Below are 20,000 nucleotides of genomic sequence, written 5' to 3'. Positions count from 1 at the left end.
ATCAGTGCCTTTGTCAAACTGACTGTGTCACTGTGTGCAAATGTAGGCTTGTGTGAATGCCTTCATCATGGTAAGAGTTGTCCAAGGAAAGGTAGAAAGTGAGATGCCATGAGATTCTTCCTTTCTTTCCCTCGTTTGTGTGTCTGTTTGATCTTCTTGTCTTTACGTCTTTCTGTCTTTCAGACTTTAGTCCATCTGTTTGCCCATCTTCCATTCTGTCAGTCTATCTTCCTCTTGGCCTCTCCGTCTATCTGCTGGTCTACCCGCCAGTCAGTCCCCTGGTCTGTCTGCATGCCTGTGTGTCTGTCTGTCTTTATTTGAGGAGAGGGTTTGGTGTTACTGTCGAATAATCAAATATTTGAATAACCCATCCGGACAGTGTGTGTTACAGTGAGACAGGTATTCTGCTGTTGGTGGTTCTTAGTGTGGACAGTGTGTACCAGTGAGACAGGTATTCTGCTGTTGGTGGTTCTTAGTGTGGACAGTGTGTACCAGTGAGACAGGTATTCTGCTGTTGGTGGTTCTTAGTGTGGACAGTGTGTGTAACAGTGAGACAGGTATTCTGCTGTTGGTGGTTCTTAGTGTGGACAGTGTGTGTACCAGTGAGACAGGTATTCTGCTGTTGGTGGTTCTTAGTGTGGACAGTGTGTACCAGTGAGACAGGTATTCTGCTGTTGGTGGTTCTTAGTGTGGACAGTGTGTGTACCAGTGAGACAGGTATTCTGCTGTTGGTGGTTCTTAGTGTGGACAGTGTGTACCAGTGAGACAGGTATTCTGCTGTTGGTGGTTCTTAGTGTGGACAGTGTGTACCAGTGAGACAGGTATTCTGCTGTTGGTGGTTCTTAGTGTGGACAGTGTGTGGTGCAGTGAGACAGGTGTAGTGTTGGTCGGCCTATGTGTGGACAGTGTGTGGTGCAGTGAGACAGGTGTAGTGTTGGTGGTTCTTAGTGCTGACAGTGTGTGTTGCAGTGAGACAGGTGTAGTGTTGGTGGGTCTTAGTGCTGACAGTGTGTGGTGCAGTGAGACAGGTTTAGTGTTGGGTCTGAGTGTGGACAGTGTGTTTCACAGTGAGACAGGATACCGGGTTTGGAGTGTCTGCAGGGTCTGGATAAGCTCCGTGTTTGCCAAGTCAAGATGAGGTAGAAGTAATCTGCTCCATAGGGTGACAAAAAAAAAGAAAAAAAGTCCTCCACACAGACACACACACACAAGCACACACACACACACACACACACACACACACACACACACACACACACACACACACACACACACACACACACACACACACACACACACACACACGAAAAACACACATACGCGTACACAAAACACACAGGTGAGGCTGTGAAGGGGAATTTCTGCGATGAAAAAAGGGTTGAAAGCCAAGCGTTCAGTACACACTTAATCTCACGCACCGGAGCACCAAAACAACACAAAGATTTCTATTTTTTTCTGAATCTGTCCCAGATGGATCACTTTCCCCGGAACGCCTCATGATATGGGATGACCTTTACTTTAGCCTTTATTGTTGTTAAACCAAAATAATGGTAGAGACTATTGATTAGAAACTCAAGTGTACTCGATTGCCTTTGAAGTCAATCCAGGGGAGAATCCAAGGTGTATGTGAGTGTGTATGTGTGTGTGCGCATGCATGCGTGCGTGTTTGTGTACGTTGTTGTGTAAACATATGCATGCATGCTAAAAATGTGTGCATGTGGGTAAATATTATAGATGTATATAATATAATATATATGTTAATATTAATGTAATGCCTGTCTCTATCTGTGTGCCTCTATTTATCCCTATACTTTGTTGTATATGCCAATAATAATTATAGTTTATATATATTATTATATCATATCATAAACTTTTAAATCAAATACTTACAAAGTTTATGAAAAAAAGTATACATATAAATAGAATACATCAATATATACAATAAATAAATAAATCCATAAAAGCATGCAGATATGATATTAATGATAACTGTTAATTAAGAGGTCTGGGGTAAGGTTGCGTGAACTATGAGTGAGAGCTCTTGCTAATCACTAATCAATCAGCATGTCAGGATAGAAGCCCTCATCTGATGAGGCTGGAACAGAGCCGTTAAGATTGGTTAATTAAAATGGAGACGGGCTGGGGGAGGGGCCAGAGGAGGGGTGAGGGATAAGGGGCTGGGGGAGGGGCCAGAGGAGGGGTGAGGGATAAGGGGCTGGGGGAGGGGCCAGAGGAGGGGTGAGGGATAAGGGGCTGGGGGAGGGGCCAGAGGAGGGGTGAGGGATAAGGGGCTGGGGGAGGGGCCAGAGGAGGGGTGAGGGATAAGGGACTGGGGAGGATTTATACGTGTTGGGAGGTTCAGGAACAGAATGGCCCCCCAGACACTCGCCAATTTCATTGCATTTGATGTTGAATGTAGTTAAGGCATTTTGTTGAGATGTACTATCTTTGTGTCTCTGAGGTGTAACTATGACGCATGCCTTTATGGACTTATAAAAAGGAGGAAGATGTGGTTCTTAGTCCTATAGTCTGCACTGTACAGTTGTTTTTTTATGAAACTGTGTTGTGCAGCCTTTGGTATTTGTGTTTACACAAATTCTGATTCAATGCTTTGATTGTCCTCAACCTCACTTGGATAAAAAAACATAAAGGGTAATTTCTGCAGTCATAATATTATTAATCCAGTCTGACTTCCTTCATGTATCACTTTCTATTCTTTATTTTCTGAATTTGTTATGCGCCTTTTGAAGGGACACAATCAGCCAAACAGCTCCATAATATCTCTTTATGGCCTGTGGCAGGGAGTAACAGGTCACTCATATCATTACTTTGGACCCATAACTATTCTAAACAAGCTAGTGGCTCTTCAGGAAAACACAAGTGTGTAATCTGCATCAGGCCTCCATTTTTCTTTGTTTCCTAATGACTTTTTTTATACCTGCATTCGTTGTACTTTCCTTTTTTCTTCTTGGCTCCTAAGATTGCTTTATCCTTGATTTTAGAGACATAAATGCATGACATGTCTTCAAGTACTGTGGCGTAACAAACAGCTTTCATGCTGAAGGTTTTCACGCTTCGGGTCTAATGGAGAATAACCTGAAGTGGTCATTTCCATTAAGGCTGTGATTGTGGTGAATGCCATAACTACTAGGGGTATAACGATCCACCAATACGTCCCAGCCTTTATATACCACAGATACTATAGGGTCCATATAGCCGCGTTTTCTGATTACAGTTTAATGCCTTTTTCACAATTGATCAGCTCTCGTTTTGAAGGCCGAACAGACAATTGGACTGGAACTACTTAGCAGGTAGTTGTTTTTTTGCGTTTAAGATATTAAGTGATTTCTTGCCAATGATCCATGGCTGCCTTTGTGAATATCGGCACACATCGAATAATCGATTATTCGTTCATAACACCCACTGATTATTCGACCATGAAAAATTTGAGTTATTCACATCCCTAATATCAACACAGCATTGTCAACTAATTTCATTCCGTTTCCATACGGATCTGAAAAAAAAAAAAGATCTGTTTCTATCGGATTGAATCATATCTCATCAAATCGCACCGAATCTTTAGAGCATTGAATCGAATCAAATCAAAACGTCTGGCTTCTGGCATCATAGGTGGGTGTTTCCACCTAGCCTTGTGACGGATAGATGACCAACGTTGGCTACAGTCCACGAGCTGGCTGTCGCCTTGCATCTTTGACAGACGTCGGGGTGTGAATGTGTGCATGAATGGGTGAATGTCAGGCAATATTGTAAAGCGCTTTCGATTAAAGCGCTTATATAAATGCAGTCCATTTACCATTTATCTAGGTGGACACGTCCACTTGTGATGTCAGAAGAGGCAGATTTTCAAAACAGCTTGTAACGGCTAATCACACTCACACCTGGTAGCATAATATGTCACCTTTAAGTAGAATCCACACTGACATACAAGCCTACTAAGAGACTCTGAATGGCAGTCGGCCCAGTCTGAATCAAGGTCAAAGGCATCTGCGCCCTAATAACCGATCGTGCCCTATTTTAACGGTCTGAAACGCAAGTGAGAAGAGCAAAACGGATGTAGCTTTGTGGGCGGGTCTCTGGCACTGTTGCTATTATACCGGCGGATAAATTACTCTTGCTGCGCCCGACATAAATCTAATATGGGTTGGTCTGAAGTAGCTTGGTTACCCGTAGGTCTGTTTTGGGAGTAACATGCAATAAACCAATGAGAGTGCCATCTCCCATCCCATTTAAGAGCCATAAGCGCATTTGAAACTGACGAGTTGATATTTTGACAGCTGGTTTGCAGTCTCCCCTGAGACAGATGCATGACCACATGAATTTCAAACTTCAAATGGCTTAGTTTATGTCCAAATAATATGGCCTAATTCACACATGGAATAACGTTTTCTTCGACAACTTCAGAAACACTGAGTCGTCATTTAAATTTCGGTGGGAAGCGCAAAGCGCAAGTAGCTTTGTGGGCGGTTCTACGGCGCTATCGCTATTTTACAGGCGGATAAATGACACTTGCGTGGCGGCGCAAGGGTCAAAAGGGTTGGTCTGAAGCAGCCTAATTACGGCGTAGGTGTGGTTTGGGCGTAACGTGCAATGAACCAATCAGAGCGTTTTCTCGCATCCCCTTTAAGAGCGATCAGCGCTTGTTCCATGGCGGATTGCTATTATGATGGCGGATTTGCCAGGCGCACGCAGGGACGCGGGAAGTCAGTCCGGGGGGGGGGTGCTGAGAGAGAATCTACATAATGACGTCATAATAAATGCTGCGCAACATCCATTGTTTACAGAGATGAGATGACGGGTGACGTCACATTCAGGGATCCGCTCTGATAAACACTCTACTGGTGTGTAAAAAGAGTTCTGCCAACTAGCCACTGTTACTCACAAACGTTAGCAAGTAAACAATATGGAAATTAGAGTCAACTCGGCTGATACTGTGCTGAATTTCACACACTAATAACATGCCGACAAGCTGTTGCGGTACGGGACTATACACAGCGTTATAACAAGGATTCAGGAGGTTATTTCTAAAGGTTTACAAAGGAAAGTGACAATTATAGAAAGCCTTCATTTTCATCCAGAGTTACGAGTTGTCTGATATGAGGAAAGTGACGGTTACTCCGTCAAGTGAACCGCCCGTCTTTGCTCTTTTTTTGCCAACCAGTTTACGTGCGGGATTCCAGAATCAAAACGATACCATTCAACGTGTCTATTAATATGGCAGCAACATTTTGCACCAGTTTTAGAATGTTCACTACAACAGATGTTGAACACTGACATGCTTACGTAAAATCAGCATAGTACCGATAATATGATAAATATCATAAAAAGGGTGGATGTCAATAACTTAATGAAAAATCATGTTGGATGATAAAATTATACAAAAAAATAAAAAATGTATTGATTTGTTCAGAAAACTTTCTCACTTGCAGTTACAGCCAGGGGCCGCTGCAGCACCCTAAGCACCCCCACTTCCCGCGTCCCTGGGTAACACTGTTGTTTTTTATTGGTCGTCATGAAAAAAACATAAGGGGTAACACTGTTGTTTTTTATTGGTCGTCATGAAAAAAAACATAAGGGATAACACTGTTGTTTTTTATTGGTCGTCATGAAAAAAAACATAAGGGATAACACTGTTGTTTTTTATTGGTCGTCATAAAAAAAAACGTAAGGGGTAACACTGTTGTTTTTTATTGGTCGTCATGAAAAATACAAAAGGGGTAACACTGTCGATATTTATCAAATAAAACATAGGGGGCAAAACTGTTGTTTTTCTTTGGTCGTCATGAAAAAAAACACAGGGGGTAACACTGTCGTTTTAATCAAATGAAACATGAGGGGTAACACTGTCGTTTTTATCAAATGAAACATAAGGGGTAACACTGTCGTTTTTTATCGGTCGTCATGAAAAAAACATAAGGGGTAACACTGTCGAAATTGATCAATTAAAACATAGGGGGTAACACTGTCGTTTTTATCAAATGAAACATGAGGGGTGACACTGTCATTTTTCTTTGGTCGTCATGAAAAAAACCATAAGGGGTAACACTGTTGTTTTTTATTGGTCGTCATGAAAAAAAACATAAGGGGTAACACTGTTGTTTTTTATTGGTCGTCATGAAAAAAAACATAAGGGGTAACACTGTTCTCTTTGTCAAATAAAATATAAGGGGTAACACTGTCGTTTTTTTTCAGTTGTCATGAAAAAACCATAAGGGGTAACACTGTCGTTTTTGATTGGTCGTCATGAAAAAAAACCTAAGGGGTAACACTGTTGTTTTTTATTGGTCGTCATGAAAAAAAACATAAGGGGTAACACTGTTGTTTTTTATTGGTCGTCATGAAAAAAAACACAAGGGGTAACACTGTTGTTTTTTATTGGTCGTCATGAAAAAATCATGAGAGGTAACTCTGTCGTTTTTTATCGGCCGTCATGAAATAAACATAAGGGGTAACACTGTCGATATTTATCAAATAAAACATAGGGGGTAACACTGTTGTTTTTCTTTGGTCGTCATGAAAAAAACCACAAGGGGTAACACTGTCATTTTTTATTGGTTGCGATGAAAAAAAACATAAGGGGTAACACTGTCGTTTTTATTGGTCGTCATGAAAAAAAACATAAGGGGTAAGACTGCTGTTTTTTATTGGTCGTCATGAAAGATAACATAAGGGGTAACACTGTCGTTTGTGATTGGTCGTCATGAAAAAAGACCTAAGGGGTAACACTGTTGTTTTTTATTGGTCGTCATGAAAAAAAACATAAGGGGTAACACTGTTGTTTTTTATTGGTCGTCATGAATAAAAACATAAGGGGTAACACTGTTCCTTTTTATATTGGTCGTCATGAAAAAAAACATAAGGGGTAAGACTGCTGTTTTTTATTGGTCGTCATGAAAGAAAACATAAGGGGTAACACTGTCGTTTTTGATTGGTCGTCATGAAAAAAAACCTAAGGGGTAACACTGTTGTTTTTTATTGGTCGTCATGAAAAAAAACATAAGGGGTTACACTGTTGTTTTTATTGGTCGTCATGAAAAAAAAAAAAAGGGGTAACACTGTTCCTTTTTTTATTGGTCGTCATGAAAAAAAACATAAGGGGTAACACTGTTGTCTTTGTCAAATAAAATATAAGGGGTAACACTGTCGTTTTTTTATCAGTCGTCATGAAAAAAAATATAAGGGGTAACACTGTTCCTTTTTTTATTGGTCGTCATGAAAAAAAACATAAGGGGTAACACTGTTGTTTTTTATTGGTCGTCATGAAAAAAAACATAAGGGGTAACACTGTTGTCTTTGTCAAATAAAATATAAGGGGTAACACTGTCGTTTTTTTATCAGTCGTCATGAAAAAAACATAAGGGGTAACACTGTCGTTTTTTATTGGTCGTCACGAAAAAAAACATAAGGGAAATAATAGAAATACACACATACATTTTAATGTCATGTATATCCTCTTTATTGATGATTGATTATTGTCTGTTGTCATCGCCTCAGTGGTGCAGTGGAGTGCACTCTGCCTAACCCACTGGAGACCGCGGCTCAATTTCTGTGGAAAACATAATATCTTTAATTTGAAACGTAATGCTATCATGTCTATTGTAACACTGTTGTTTTTTATTGGTCGTCATGAAAAAAAACATAAGGGGCAACACTGTTGTTTTTTATTGGTCGTCATGAATAAAAAACATAAGGGGTAACACTGTTCCTTTTTATATTGGTCATCATGAAAAAAAACATAAGGGGTAACACTGTCGTTTTTATCAAATGAAACGTAAAAAAAACGGTCGTTTTTTATCTGTCGTCATGAAAAACCCATAAGGGGTAACAGTAGCTGCGTTTCCATCTAAAAGGTGATGCAAATCTTTAGAAAGTTCGCAAAAAAGTAATTTGAATTAGGTGCGTTTCCATCAAGTGGTTGGAGCGGAATAGGGTGATGACGTTACACGTTGATGTCGGCAGGGTTGCTATGGCCGGTCGTTATGCAGAAATCGGAAAGACTGTCAGTCCTGTGTGTTCAAAGTTCGCTACATCACAGCTGATTCGCAAAATGTGTTTCCATCTCCCATTTTGCGAATTTACTCTGTTTCGCATTTCTCAAAAACCACCTCAGGCGAGCGGATAAACTTTTTTGCGAATTAGAGGATTTTGATGCGAATTTTGGTGCTTCCATCACCGTTTACTGATTCGATACTTCAAAGTTCGCATTAAATTAGGGGGATGGAAACGCACCTACTGTCGAAATGTATCGAATAAAACATAGGGGGTAACGTCAGGGACGCGGGAAGTCAGTCCAAGGGGGGGGGGGTGCTGAGAGAGAGTCTATATAATGACGTCATAATAAATGCTGCGCAACATCCATTGTTTACAGAGACGAGATGACGGGTGACGTCAGATTCAGGGCTCCGCTCTGATAAACACCCTACTGGTGTGTAAAAAGAGTTCTGCCAACTAGCCACTGTTATTCACAAACGTCAGCAAGTAAACAATGTGGAAATTAGAGTCAACTCGGCTGATATCGTGCTGAATTTCACACACTAACAACATGCCGACAAGCTGTTGCGGTCCGGGATTATACACAGTGTTATAACAAGGATTCAGGAGGTTATTTCTAAAGGTTTAAAAGGAAAGTGACAACAAAAGAAAGCCTTCATTTTCATCCAGAGTTACGAGTTGTCTGATATGAGGAAAGTGACGATTTCTCCGTCAAGTGAACCGTCCGTCTTTGCTCTTTTTTTGCCAACCAGTTTACGTGCGGGATTCCAGAATCATAACGATAACATTCAACGTGTCTATTAATACGGCAGCAAAATTTTACACCAGTTTTAGAATGTTCACTACAACAGATGTTGAACACCAACATGCTTATGTAAAATCAGCATAGTACGATATTCAGCTATCGACAGTTCTGCGTTGTGCGTCATAGCCTACGTCAGCCTACTCAGACAATGTTCTAAATAAAATGAAATGATAATATGATCAATATCATAAAAAGGGTGGATGTCAATAATTTAATGAAAAATCATGTTGTATGATAAAATTATATTATAATTATTTTTTTATTTGTTCAGAAAACCTTCTCACTTGCAGTTACAGCCAGAGGCCGCCAGGGGGGGGGGTGCTGCAGCACCCTAAGCACCCCCACTTCCCGCGTCCCTGGGCGCACGCCAAGAAAGGTTCAGAGGAGTGAGAAAATAATTTATTTTTCGGCTAAATCTCCTTCAAATCTTTGCAACTTTTCATTTTTCGTTTTGTATTTTTTTTTTCCTTTACGCCTGCGAACATTTGGACAAGTCGAATAAAAAATGTCTCAAGGACATTCCGATGTTTTGGGCTCACTTTCTCTGAATCACAAGGTTATGAATGCATGGTAATAATTGTACAATGTAGCCAAAAAATAGAGCGGAGATGTCATGAGTTTGCGTACCTCACTATATACGATGCAGCTCCTCTGACAGATGAGCTCTCCTCTCCTGTGCTGCTGCTGGGGCATTTGGACGTAATGGCATCGGCACATGCAGTTCAGCATCACGTCTCCTTAAGTCCTCTAATCTATCCTCATTAATGTCATCGACACATCCATGATTCATGGCAATGTTGTGTAAAACACAACATGCCACAAAGAATGCTGCGACTTTTTGAGGACCATACTGTAAAGTACCACCTGACCTATCCAAACGCCTGAAGCGCATTTTCAGTATTCCGAATGTATGTTCAATTACACTGCGTGTTTGTGTGTGTTTCCTGTTGAATACAATTTCGCGCACTGTTGCTGGCATAAGAAATGGGGTCATGAGCCATGTCTTCAACGGATAGCCGTTGTCCCCTAACAGCCACCCATCCAAGGGAGGATTCCCCTCGAATATGGCAGGAATGGTCGAGTTTGCCAATATGAAAGAGTCATGGCTTGAGCCAGTGTAATTAGCAAAGACATGATTTATTCTACAATTAGCATCAGAAATGGATATTAATCGAATGAGTTCCCTACCGGTTTATGTAAATGAGTGTGTTTACTGATGGGGCACGTAGCTGCACATGGGTGCAGTCTATAGCACCAAGGACGCCAGGGAACCCATACTTGGTCCAAAACTCCTGCTTTGTTCTTTCCTGGCAGTCAGGTGTAACGGGGAATTTGATGTATTCCCCAGCATGTCGGACTAGACCTGACGTAACTGCATGAATAGCCGAACTTATTGCCGATTGTGAAATGCGTCCAATAGAAGGGGATGCTGGAACGACCCAGATGCATAGAAATGCAGTGCCGCTGTAACTTTCACTGCAACGGGGAGGGCATAGGGACAGCGTTCATCAGTCCCCAGCTCATCTGCCAGGAGATGGCAGATATCTGTGACAGCCTGACGGGTCAGGCGTAGCTTACGCCTGCATTCCTCCTCACTCAGGGAGAGATAGGTGTGTCTGGGCCGGTAGACCCTCTCCCCCCGGCGTCTGACCCTCGGTCCCAAGACGTATTCCATTCCACTGTGCAATAGAAAAATTATGAGCAACCTCAACCTAACTGGTAAGTTGCAGAGTAAGGTTTTAAATGGACTTACAGAAGGTGATTTCGCAGTCTTCAGAATTTATTTCGCAGTCTTCAGAATTGTGGTTCCTGATTCTTGACGGACAACCCACTTTGACAGGTGTCCTTATATAGCCTACATATGTCTCTTGCCACTATTGGTCAACCAGGTTAATTTGATCCGTCATTACGCCTGCTACAATTCGCGTGAATAATTTGGGTAAATGTGTACGTTAGATTTATGCCTATTTATTATCTTTATGGACACCACAATGATTTTCCTTGTGTGGATATATTCTATTTTCCTTGTAATTATGTATGGTTTGCAAAAATGGGAACTGCTGTCCGTTTAGATGAGAGAAGCAAAGTGTATGCGCGAGGTGCACAAGCAATCCGTATGCATCGCATGCGCATGTATGCATGCGCCCTTAAAATAGCATCTGAACAACGCGCCACTGACTTTAAACCAGGTATTTCCTGGTCTGTGGCGCAGTTGTATTCAGAAACGGCAAAATATCGTTTGCGCCAGAACACGCCTCCTCCTTTCGCCGAACCGCCCCTTGGGGCGCAAGATCATTCCCTAATTTACCGGCGAGTGGCGGTGGTGGGAAAAGAACGCTCTGCGCCAGTTGTAAACTAGCAACGACCCATGCGCCAGTGACTAAGTCACTTGCGCCGGATGCAAGATAGGGCCCGATGTCTGTGTCAAGAAAATATGTGTTTGCTTTACGGTGTTTGCAGAGGCATTGAATATAAAAGTACAACTTATTACCTCTGTATCAGCTGTTCTTTCCCAAATAATTTAACCAACGTTATCATTTACCCCAAGGCAGTAAGTCGTTATTATTATTATTTTAACGCATGGCATAGCCTACAACAGTGTTCATGCAGCCCCTATGGAAAAAAAAGTTTCCACAATCCACATGCTATTTCTATGCAGTTTCACACAATCTTTGACATCATATTATTAAAATTAGGCTAATTGTTTGCTTGTTTGTGCTGTGTATAGCCCACGTGTGCGTATGCTTATGTTACAATTCCGACCTGCCTAGGCACGTCAAAATAGCAACACCAACTGCCCTATCCGCTTGGGCACTTAAACCAGGATTTCTTCGGTCAGTGGCGCAATTGCAAGATCGATCTGTAAGATAACACCATGCATCATTTGGGCCGGAACACGGCTCTGCTTTTCGCCGACACGCCTCTCAGGGGGCAAGCGTTGTGGCGCGAGTTTGCTTCGGGGTAGAATCCGCTCTGCGCCGGGTGCAAACTAGCAACGATACATGCGTCGGCGTACAATGTAAATTTCGCTGGGTGCAAGATAGGGCCCCTTGTCTGTAAAAGCTCTCTCACTTCTCCAGTTGGAATCATCAAAAGTGGGTCAGAACCGCTATGATGTTCACGTGAGTCTGTGGCTGTGTGTCTTCTGGCCAGTGGTAGACAGCAGAGGGACTGGGGTGCGTGGTGGTTGGTGTAGTCATGTAAACCCAGAGCAGCAGAGGAAAGGAGCTCTGTGTCTCTGTGGCGGGGAGTGGAGGCCATAAGTTCTCCTCTCTGGGACGTGGGTCCTCTCTCTCTTCCTCCTTGGTCAGAGGCAGCTGGAGGACTGAGCTGTCGGAGGAAAAGGCGAGAAGGAGGTTAGGGAGGAGGATGAGCTGGGGGAGGAAGGGGAGGTGGATGAGGAGGAGGAGAGGAAGTTGTGGTGGAGGAGGAGGAGGAGGAGAGGTGGCGGTATCAAAGGAGGTGGAGGAGGAGGTGGAGTAGAAAGAGAAAGAGAGGGTGGAGGTTGAGGAGGAGAAAGAGGGAGGAGAAGGAGGAGGAGAAAGTGGAGGGAAGAACTGTAGTGTACAGCTGACCTCTAAAACATTTTTTTGTTGTATTCATAAGAGACCTCGTGTACAGGAAATGAAAGGCTGTCTCTGTTTCGCTAGATTGACATTAACAACCGACAGTTTTTGCCAGTTGTTCCAGACAGTGACGCAAATTATCGGCGTCATTCTGCGTCAATTCTCTCGCTTTTGTTAGCGTGTCTACTTACACAGTTCATTTTTCTCGAAGCCTTTCTAATCTAGAGATCAAGTGTCTTGTTTTGTTCTTTTATTGACAAGTAAACAGAAGTTATTTTAAATCACTTGGTCTTCTAGTGGGCCTAAATAAATAAGTTCAGTTTGATGAAAGAAAGTTCTTCTGTCTGCCCAGAAATCTGTCTTGAGATTAACAACCTTGAATCTGATTGCAGACGAGCTCAAATGTGGGTGAGCGGTGCGTTTCTCCTTCTTTCTCTTGTTTAAACCAATAATGCCGCAGGGAGCAGGGATCTGTCAGCGGGCTATTATCAGAGAACACAAACTCGGCTAGCACTAGTAAACAGTGAAAATCTGTCTCACAGTTTCAAATCAACACTGTGTATTCTGCCCTAGTGTAACCTTCTTAAAGCTTTGTCTGCGTTAAATAAAGGTCTAACTCTGCCCCCTCAGATTTTTGTTTCTGGCTCTATGCTTTCTCCCCCCCCCCACCCCTACCCCAGAGGTTCAGCTTTAATATAGTAGGACTGCTGGATCGGACATTAGGTCCGACCCACGGGCAGTGTCCTGTAGATTTAGAGGGCGGATTTTGAATGCTGAGAGAGGAACGACATATCTGCCCTCTGTACGCTTTGTGCTTTTAAAGTTTAATCCCATTCACAAGGTGACACCGTTGGAGAGATGGGTGGCACCATAATTGATCTATAATGGACATGCTTAATGGTAGATTAAAGTTTAACTGACTTGTAATGGAATTCATAATTTTTTACATTACTTATTTTCCACATGGTTATGAATTTATGTATGACCATGGAATAGTGAGCAATACCGTTTTGGACAATGGTTTTTTGAGGGAAAAAGTTTTGGATAATGACTTTTTGACAAGTAAATGTTAATATACATTCAGCAATTAAAGAAGCATATTTTATTGTGAAATACTTTATTTTCTATATTGCTTCATTTATTCCATAAGCTGATAGCAGTTATCAACTCAATATGTTTTTTACAAAAACAAATAAACAGGAATCAGATGTCTACAAATGGGATTTAAGGGATTTATCTTCGGGCTGGTGTCAACATACGCTCGGGATACTAGATACCAAACAACAGATAACAATAAACAAAGCAAACTAGAGCAAAGCAGATACAATCCCAGCCACAGCCCTTTCCCTGTATGTAAATCTTATCTTGTGTTCCACACAATGCCTGTCAGAGACATAAATCAATTATTGCCCTCAAATCTAATAAAAACACTAACCTGTACCTGTGTTTTGTCCAAAGATTCAATAAACGATTAGAGAAATCCATGTGATGCAGGTTTTTTCCTGTTACTTCTCAGAGACAACAGCAAGATGACTTTCGCTATTTTACTGTTTCAGTTGCGATTACTAATGAGGACTTTATCCCTCCATCTTTCACTGTAAACGCATCACAAACAAAGTATTTCTTCCGCCTCTCCGTTTGATAGGAGTGGTATTCATTGCTATGACCTCATGTTATTTAGAAAGGAGTCCTCTGGTTTTAAAGACAATGAGTCCTTGAGTGCATCGGTCAAGGCTAATATGTGCCTGAATGGTTCAGTTAACCAAATAGTTTTCTCTGCTTTCTTTTTTCCTTTCTTCTCAGTTAACATGCTAATGAGAGCCACTACTACTTGGAGTTTAGTTTTACTGAAAAGATTTACTTTTGTTCGGAACTTGAATCCATTTAAGGACACCAATCAATGGTCTCCATTTGGCCTTTCCAATATTTTCTCCAGAAATAAAGTGTGCGTTGTCATCACAGCTGTTAGGAAATGACAAGTGGCCAAGCTGTTACTCAGCACAGGAAACAGATTTGTAGAAAAAGTCCAAATATATTTCACTGCCTCAAAAAAGGCTAATCTTTTTCATCAAAAAAGTATCTTAATAATAATTCTAGCTAGCGTGCATAACCTGAAAGAGTAAAATACTGCCATGTCCAACTTTCATGTTGAACATTACTTTTCTAAACTAGTCCAATACATGCCCTTTAACGGCCTTGGGAAACTTTTTTTTTGTCCGAGCCAACAGTCAGAGCCATTCCATTTAATAGGGCTTCACGCAGGCATTTTCCTAAAGAAACCCATGGCCTTCAAGTGCAACCCATAATACTCTCAGTCGATTCCAGGTTCAACTTGATTCTCCTGTGCTCAGAATGTAGCACTCACTGAGGACACTTTGATTATAATCCAACCAAATGCCATATATTTAGTTCCCTCGAAAAGCCAAGGATACAGGAAGATTGGCCAATGGCTGCTGGAAGTGGACCCATATAGATTTGCTTTACCGAAACCCCATTCAGCGATAACCCAAATATTAATCTATTATTAAAGGGCAATTACTCCTCATAATTATTTTTCACATTCTTGTTTGAGTAACTTTTGATTTTGGGCTATTGTGTTTTTTCTTTAAACTGTCCCATCAATAAAACATTTATATTAAAGAAAAGTATCATGAAAAGTTTGATGCATTACATGCGGTTGATTGGCCATTCCTATCCCTTACTCTGTATTTTCTCCATCCCTGCCTGTCTGTTTGTGTTTAGATGGAAAGGTGGAGGTGACCAAGGAGAGCCTGAAGCTGTGCACCATGGGTCCAGGGAAGGTGTTCGGAGAGCTGGCCATTCTCTACAACTGCACCAGAACCGCCACTGTCAAGAGTGAGGCTCAACAGACACTCACACAGATAGCTCAGCCTGAATGTGTCTGAACAGTGAACTGAACAGACACAGACACACAAACACACAGGACGCACACACACACACACACACACACACACACACACACACACACACACACACACACACACACACACACACACACACACACACACACACACACACACACTCACACTCACACTCACACACACACACACACACACACTCACACTCACACCTATGTTAATGTGTGCAGATGACACTCTAAGTGTCGGACACCATGCTGTTACAGGCTGGCAGATTCTCACGCGCACACACAAATAAACACATGCACAAACACACACATGCAGTCACACATGCAGCCGCACACGTGTTGAGTGGAAGTGCTTGCAAGTGGAAGTGCTTGTGCTCCAGTTGCTCAGCAGAGCAGATCGCCACCACTCCATTGCAGCCAGCTGAGAACGGGACCCTGTCGATAGCGTTGTTCCTTTACTCCCGGTAAAACACTCCTTCTCTCCCACATCATCCACTCTTGCCTAAGTGCCTCGCCAAAACGGCCAGCTATCTGCCTGGCAAGGTTGACCGCATCCGTCACTTCATTCACACATGTGTGTGTTGGCCGGTGGTATCTCACGAGATGAGGGAAGGAGGACGCGGTAAGAGTGTATGTGCGTTTGGGGGGGGGGGGGGGGGGGGGAATAAGGTGGAGAATGAGGCGGAAGAAGATGTCGGAGGAGATGAGGAGGAGGAATGGGGACGGGAGAGGTGGAGGAACAGGAGAGGAGGAGGAGTGGAGTACAGGGGGAGAGGACTAGAGGAGAGGAGGAGGAGGAGGAGAGGAGGAGGAGGAGAGGAGGAGGAGGAGAGGAGTACAGGGGGAGAGGACTAGAGGAGAGGAGGAGGAGGAGGAGGAGAGGAGTGGAGAGGAGTACAGGGGGAGAGGACTAAAGGAGAGGAGGAGGAGGAGGAGAGGAGGAGGAGAGGAGTACAGGGGGAGAGGACTAGAGGAGAGGAGGAGGAGAGGAGGAGGAGAGGAGAGGAGTACAGGGGGAGAGGACTAGAGGAGAGGAGGAGGAGGAGGAGAGGAGGAGGAGAGGAGTACAAGGGGAGAGGACTAGAGGAGAGGAGAGGAGGAGGAGAGGAGAGTAGGAGGAGAGGAGTACAGGGGGAGAGGACTAGAGGAGAGGAGGAGGAGAGGAGTACAAGGGGAGAGGACTAGAGGAGAGGAAAGGAGGAGGAGAGGAGAGGAGGAGGAGAGGAGTACAGGGGGAGAGGCCTGGAGGAGAGGAGGAGGAGGAAAGGTGGAGAAACAGGAGAGGTGGACAGGAAAGGTGGAGCAGAGGGAGAGGGGGAGAGGAGTTGGAGGAGAGGACTAGAGGAGAGTATGAAGAGGAAAGGAGGAGGAGGAGGAGGAGAGAGAAGCAGGACCATGTTCTAGAAGCAGCTCTGTTATGAAAAGAGTGCGGCAGGAAGAGAGATGTGTGTTTATCTGGCGGCACAGGAAATGGGAAACATCTGGAACTTTGGCTCTGTGCGGAGGAGAGCAATGATGGAGGAGAATGGTGGGGGGGGGGGGGGGGGGGGGGCGAATGAGGGTCAAGTATCGATGTTGTAGAAGAGGGGCAGGGTGGGGGGGAAGAGGTTGGGTTGGAGGTGAGTGTGTGTAAGGGTGTGTGTGTGTGTGTGTGGGGGGGAGGGGGCTACATGCCAAGGCATGTTGCTCACTCGTGTCTCCCACCAGACTCTTCTGCCTGCGTTGCCATGCCAATAGGCCCCCCGCGAGAGCAGTTCCACCAACTTGGGGGGGGAGAGGGTGGGAGAAGATGGGGGAGGATGGTGCAGGGGTTAATGGAAGGGTGGGGTTCGGAGGGGCAATAATATAAGATGACCCTTTCAAGAAGAGTGTGTTTCTTCTCTTGATCGCCACATCTCCATCCACACGTAGAAACCCACATACCTACGCACACATGCTCATAAACTCAGGCAGGCACACGCGCACACGCACACACACACACACACACACACACACACACACACACACACACACACACACACACACACACACACACACACACACACACACACACACACAAACTCAAACACCCACACTATGTAACACAGAGAGACACACACAAACACACACACTCAAACACCCACACTATGTTACAGATAGAGACACACACACACACACACACACACACACACACACACTATGTGACACATAGAGACACGCACACACACACACACACACACACACAAACACAAACACACACACACTATGTGACACATAGAGAGGGACACACACACACACACGTACACACACACAGTGTTCATCCTGCTTAAATGTCTAAAGCCGTGTTGGAGGGAGAAGGCCAGGGTTTACACCTCCCTCCCAACTACATCGGTAATAGCTTCGTAAAAAAGAAAACATACATGCTTTTGGTGGAACAAGTGATGTCATTGTTTATACGGGCAGGAGGAGTGTGTTTACAGCCTGCTAGTAAGGATGGCTCTATCGCCGAGGGTGGTCGCTGTCCTCCCCACATTCTCCCAGACACCCACACTTTGTGAGCTGACATTTTTTTGTTAGTCTCTCCAGACGTGCCAATAAAGTCAGCTGGTTGCACATTTGGTCGGTGTGAAGTTGTGAGCTCCACAGCCGGTGGATATCCCCCTTAATCCGTAAGGACGTTACCACGGTGACACATAATGCAAAAGTACCCCAACCGAAAAACAAAGGGGCATTCAACCATTAAATGGTTCTTGTTAGTGTCTGTCGGTCTTGATCCTGTGTAAATCTGCCATGTCTGTAATTGTAGTCCACTTGGATTTGGATGTGATGACAGTAATTACCAAAGATATTCCTACACTGATGTACTGGCCATAGTACGTGTTGCAGTGGATTGTTTTAACCGCCTTTTAAGCATAAATCATGCAGTTGTAAGAAACGCTTAGAAGTTTTGTTTGTTACTTGATTGGTTTCTTAAGTTTTATGTCCATAAACCTGGTTCATGCTATTCAGATAAATCCATACACAAGAGACATGCAAGAGACATAATTACAAAGTACACAAACACAGAACTCCCTTTTTTGTTTCCACCAGCCAAGCTGCCAACTTCTTGGCTACTTTGCTGTGACAGTGATTCAGTTAGCCCAATTAACTGCCATTAAAGACTTTCACAGAGTTTCAGAAGTTAATGATTCCTGGCTCATTTGCATAAAATGCATAAGTTCTGTCGTTTGAATCGCACTGGGTTATTACCTGGCAACATCAGTCTCTACAGCTCCCTCATTTGATTACTTGGGCACTTTGTGTTTGTGTGTGTGTGTGTGTGCGTGTGTGTGTGTGTGTGCGTGTGTGTGCACGCTTTTGTGCGCAGTTGAAGCCTTGACACGCGACACTTGTTTTTATCTCCTGCCTCTGGCTTAGAAGGCAGGGGCGGATAACAAGAGGCAGGGGTAAAAAGATGAAAGTGAAACTGAAAGTAAGGGAGGGGTGGCAACACTAAAGCAGGGACTGAATCACAACCAACCTGCAGCCAAACCTGTAATACCTATCGGAGAGTCTTTGAATTGTCCACAGTGCTTAGGTTGTACACAGAATGTGCTGTTTGAAGATGAGTTCGTTTTGGTAGAAAAAACCCTGAAGTTCACAGAATGCATTTGTGTTTCATATCAAAGCAGAGTGATTCATCTATTGGAACGTCATTACTAGTAGAAGGTACTGAGACCCAGCTACAGCAAAACTTTTCTCTTCGAGCTTAGATCTTACTTTAGGACCTGAGTGCAGTGAGGTACATTTGTTGGTTTTGACTTTGGATAAATTTTTTCTAAGATGTATTCAATGCAAAGAATCTGAGGTAGATAAGGTTTGATAAGTAGTTAACTTCAGGTCGACTTAACTCTGATCCTTTCGTAAAAGAAAATCAAAACACATGGACATCCTCATTCCCTCACACACACTATTGAAGTCACATCACCTGCCTGCATGGCTAATTCTTGGTCTGCATGTGAATGTGTGTGTGTGTGTGTGTGTGTGTGTGTGTGTGTGTGTGTGTGTGTGTGTGTGTGTGTGTGTGTGTGTGTGTGTGTGTGTGTGTGTGTGTGTGTGTGTGTGTGTGTGTGTGTGTGTGTGTGTGTGTGAGTGAGTGTGTGTGTGTGTGTGTGTGTGCGTGTGTGTGAGTGTGCATGACATTCCCTATGTGCGTCAGTCTGTCCATCCTTTTGTATGCGTATCTGCATAGCGTCTTTACTCCCGTCTGCCCAGCCTCAGGAATAAACCACTTCACACTGAGGAAGGGAAGGGGTTTGTTTTGGCAGAATAGGAGACACGATCCAGGTGTCTTCCCCCAGCAGAACAGGTTCCAAAACTGCATGCAGAGGGGGTCTAGCACACAGGGTCTTCTGTACAGGGTCTACTTTACAGGGTCTACTCTACATGGTCTATCATACAGGTTCTTCTACACAGGGTCCAGCATACAGGGTTTTCTATACAGGGTCTAGTATTCAGGGTCAACTTTAAAGGGTCTAGCATACAGGGACTACCATACAGATTATACTACACAGGTTCTTCTATACAGAGTCTAATTCATAGGTTCTAGCATTCAGTCTAATGTGTTTAAATCAGGAAAATCTGTTGCTTAGGGGTATGGTATTACTTCACTAAATGTACATACCCACTCTTTCTGGCAGCTTTCTTTGTGTTTGTGTATGTGTGTGTGTGCTGTTTGTGTGTCTGTTTAGTGTGCTGCGTGTTTGTGTGTGTG

At 43.5% G+C, this 20,000-nt stretch overlaps 1 protein-coding gene across 2 annotated transcripts in view; it reads left to right on the top strand.

Annotated features, from left to right (window-relative positions):
- The window catches only part of LOC132472798 (cGMP-dependent protein kinase 1), a 74,750-nt gene that overhangs the window by 16,963 nt on the left and 37,787 nt on the right, over window positions 1-20,000 (top strand). For both annotated transcript variants that reach the window (XM_060072578.1, XM_060072577.1), the window contains exon 3: window positions 15,124-15,237. In XM_060072578.1, coding sequence (XP_059928561.1) covers window positions 15,124-15,237 — 114 coding nt within the window. The remainder of the gene's footprint in view (window positions 1-15,123; window positions 15,238-20,000) is intronic.

This window comes from Gadus macrocephalus, chromosome 15 (genome assembly GCF_031168955.1).
Source record: "Gadus macrocephalus chromosome 15, ASM3116895v1".
Lineage (NCBI taxonomy): Eukaryota > Metazoa > Chordata > Actinopteri > Gadiformes > Gadidae > Gadus > Gadus macrocephalus.
Note: the sequence above shows the minus strand (reverse complement) of the source record. Positions and strands in the feature narration are given on the sequence as shown.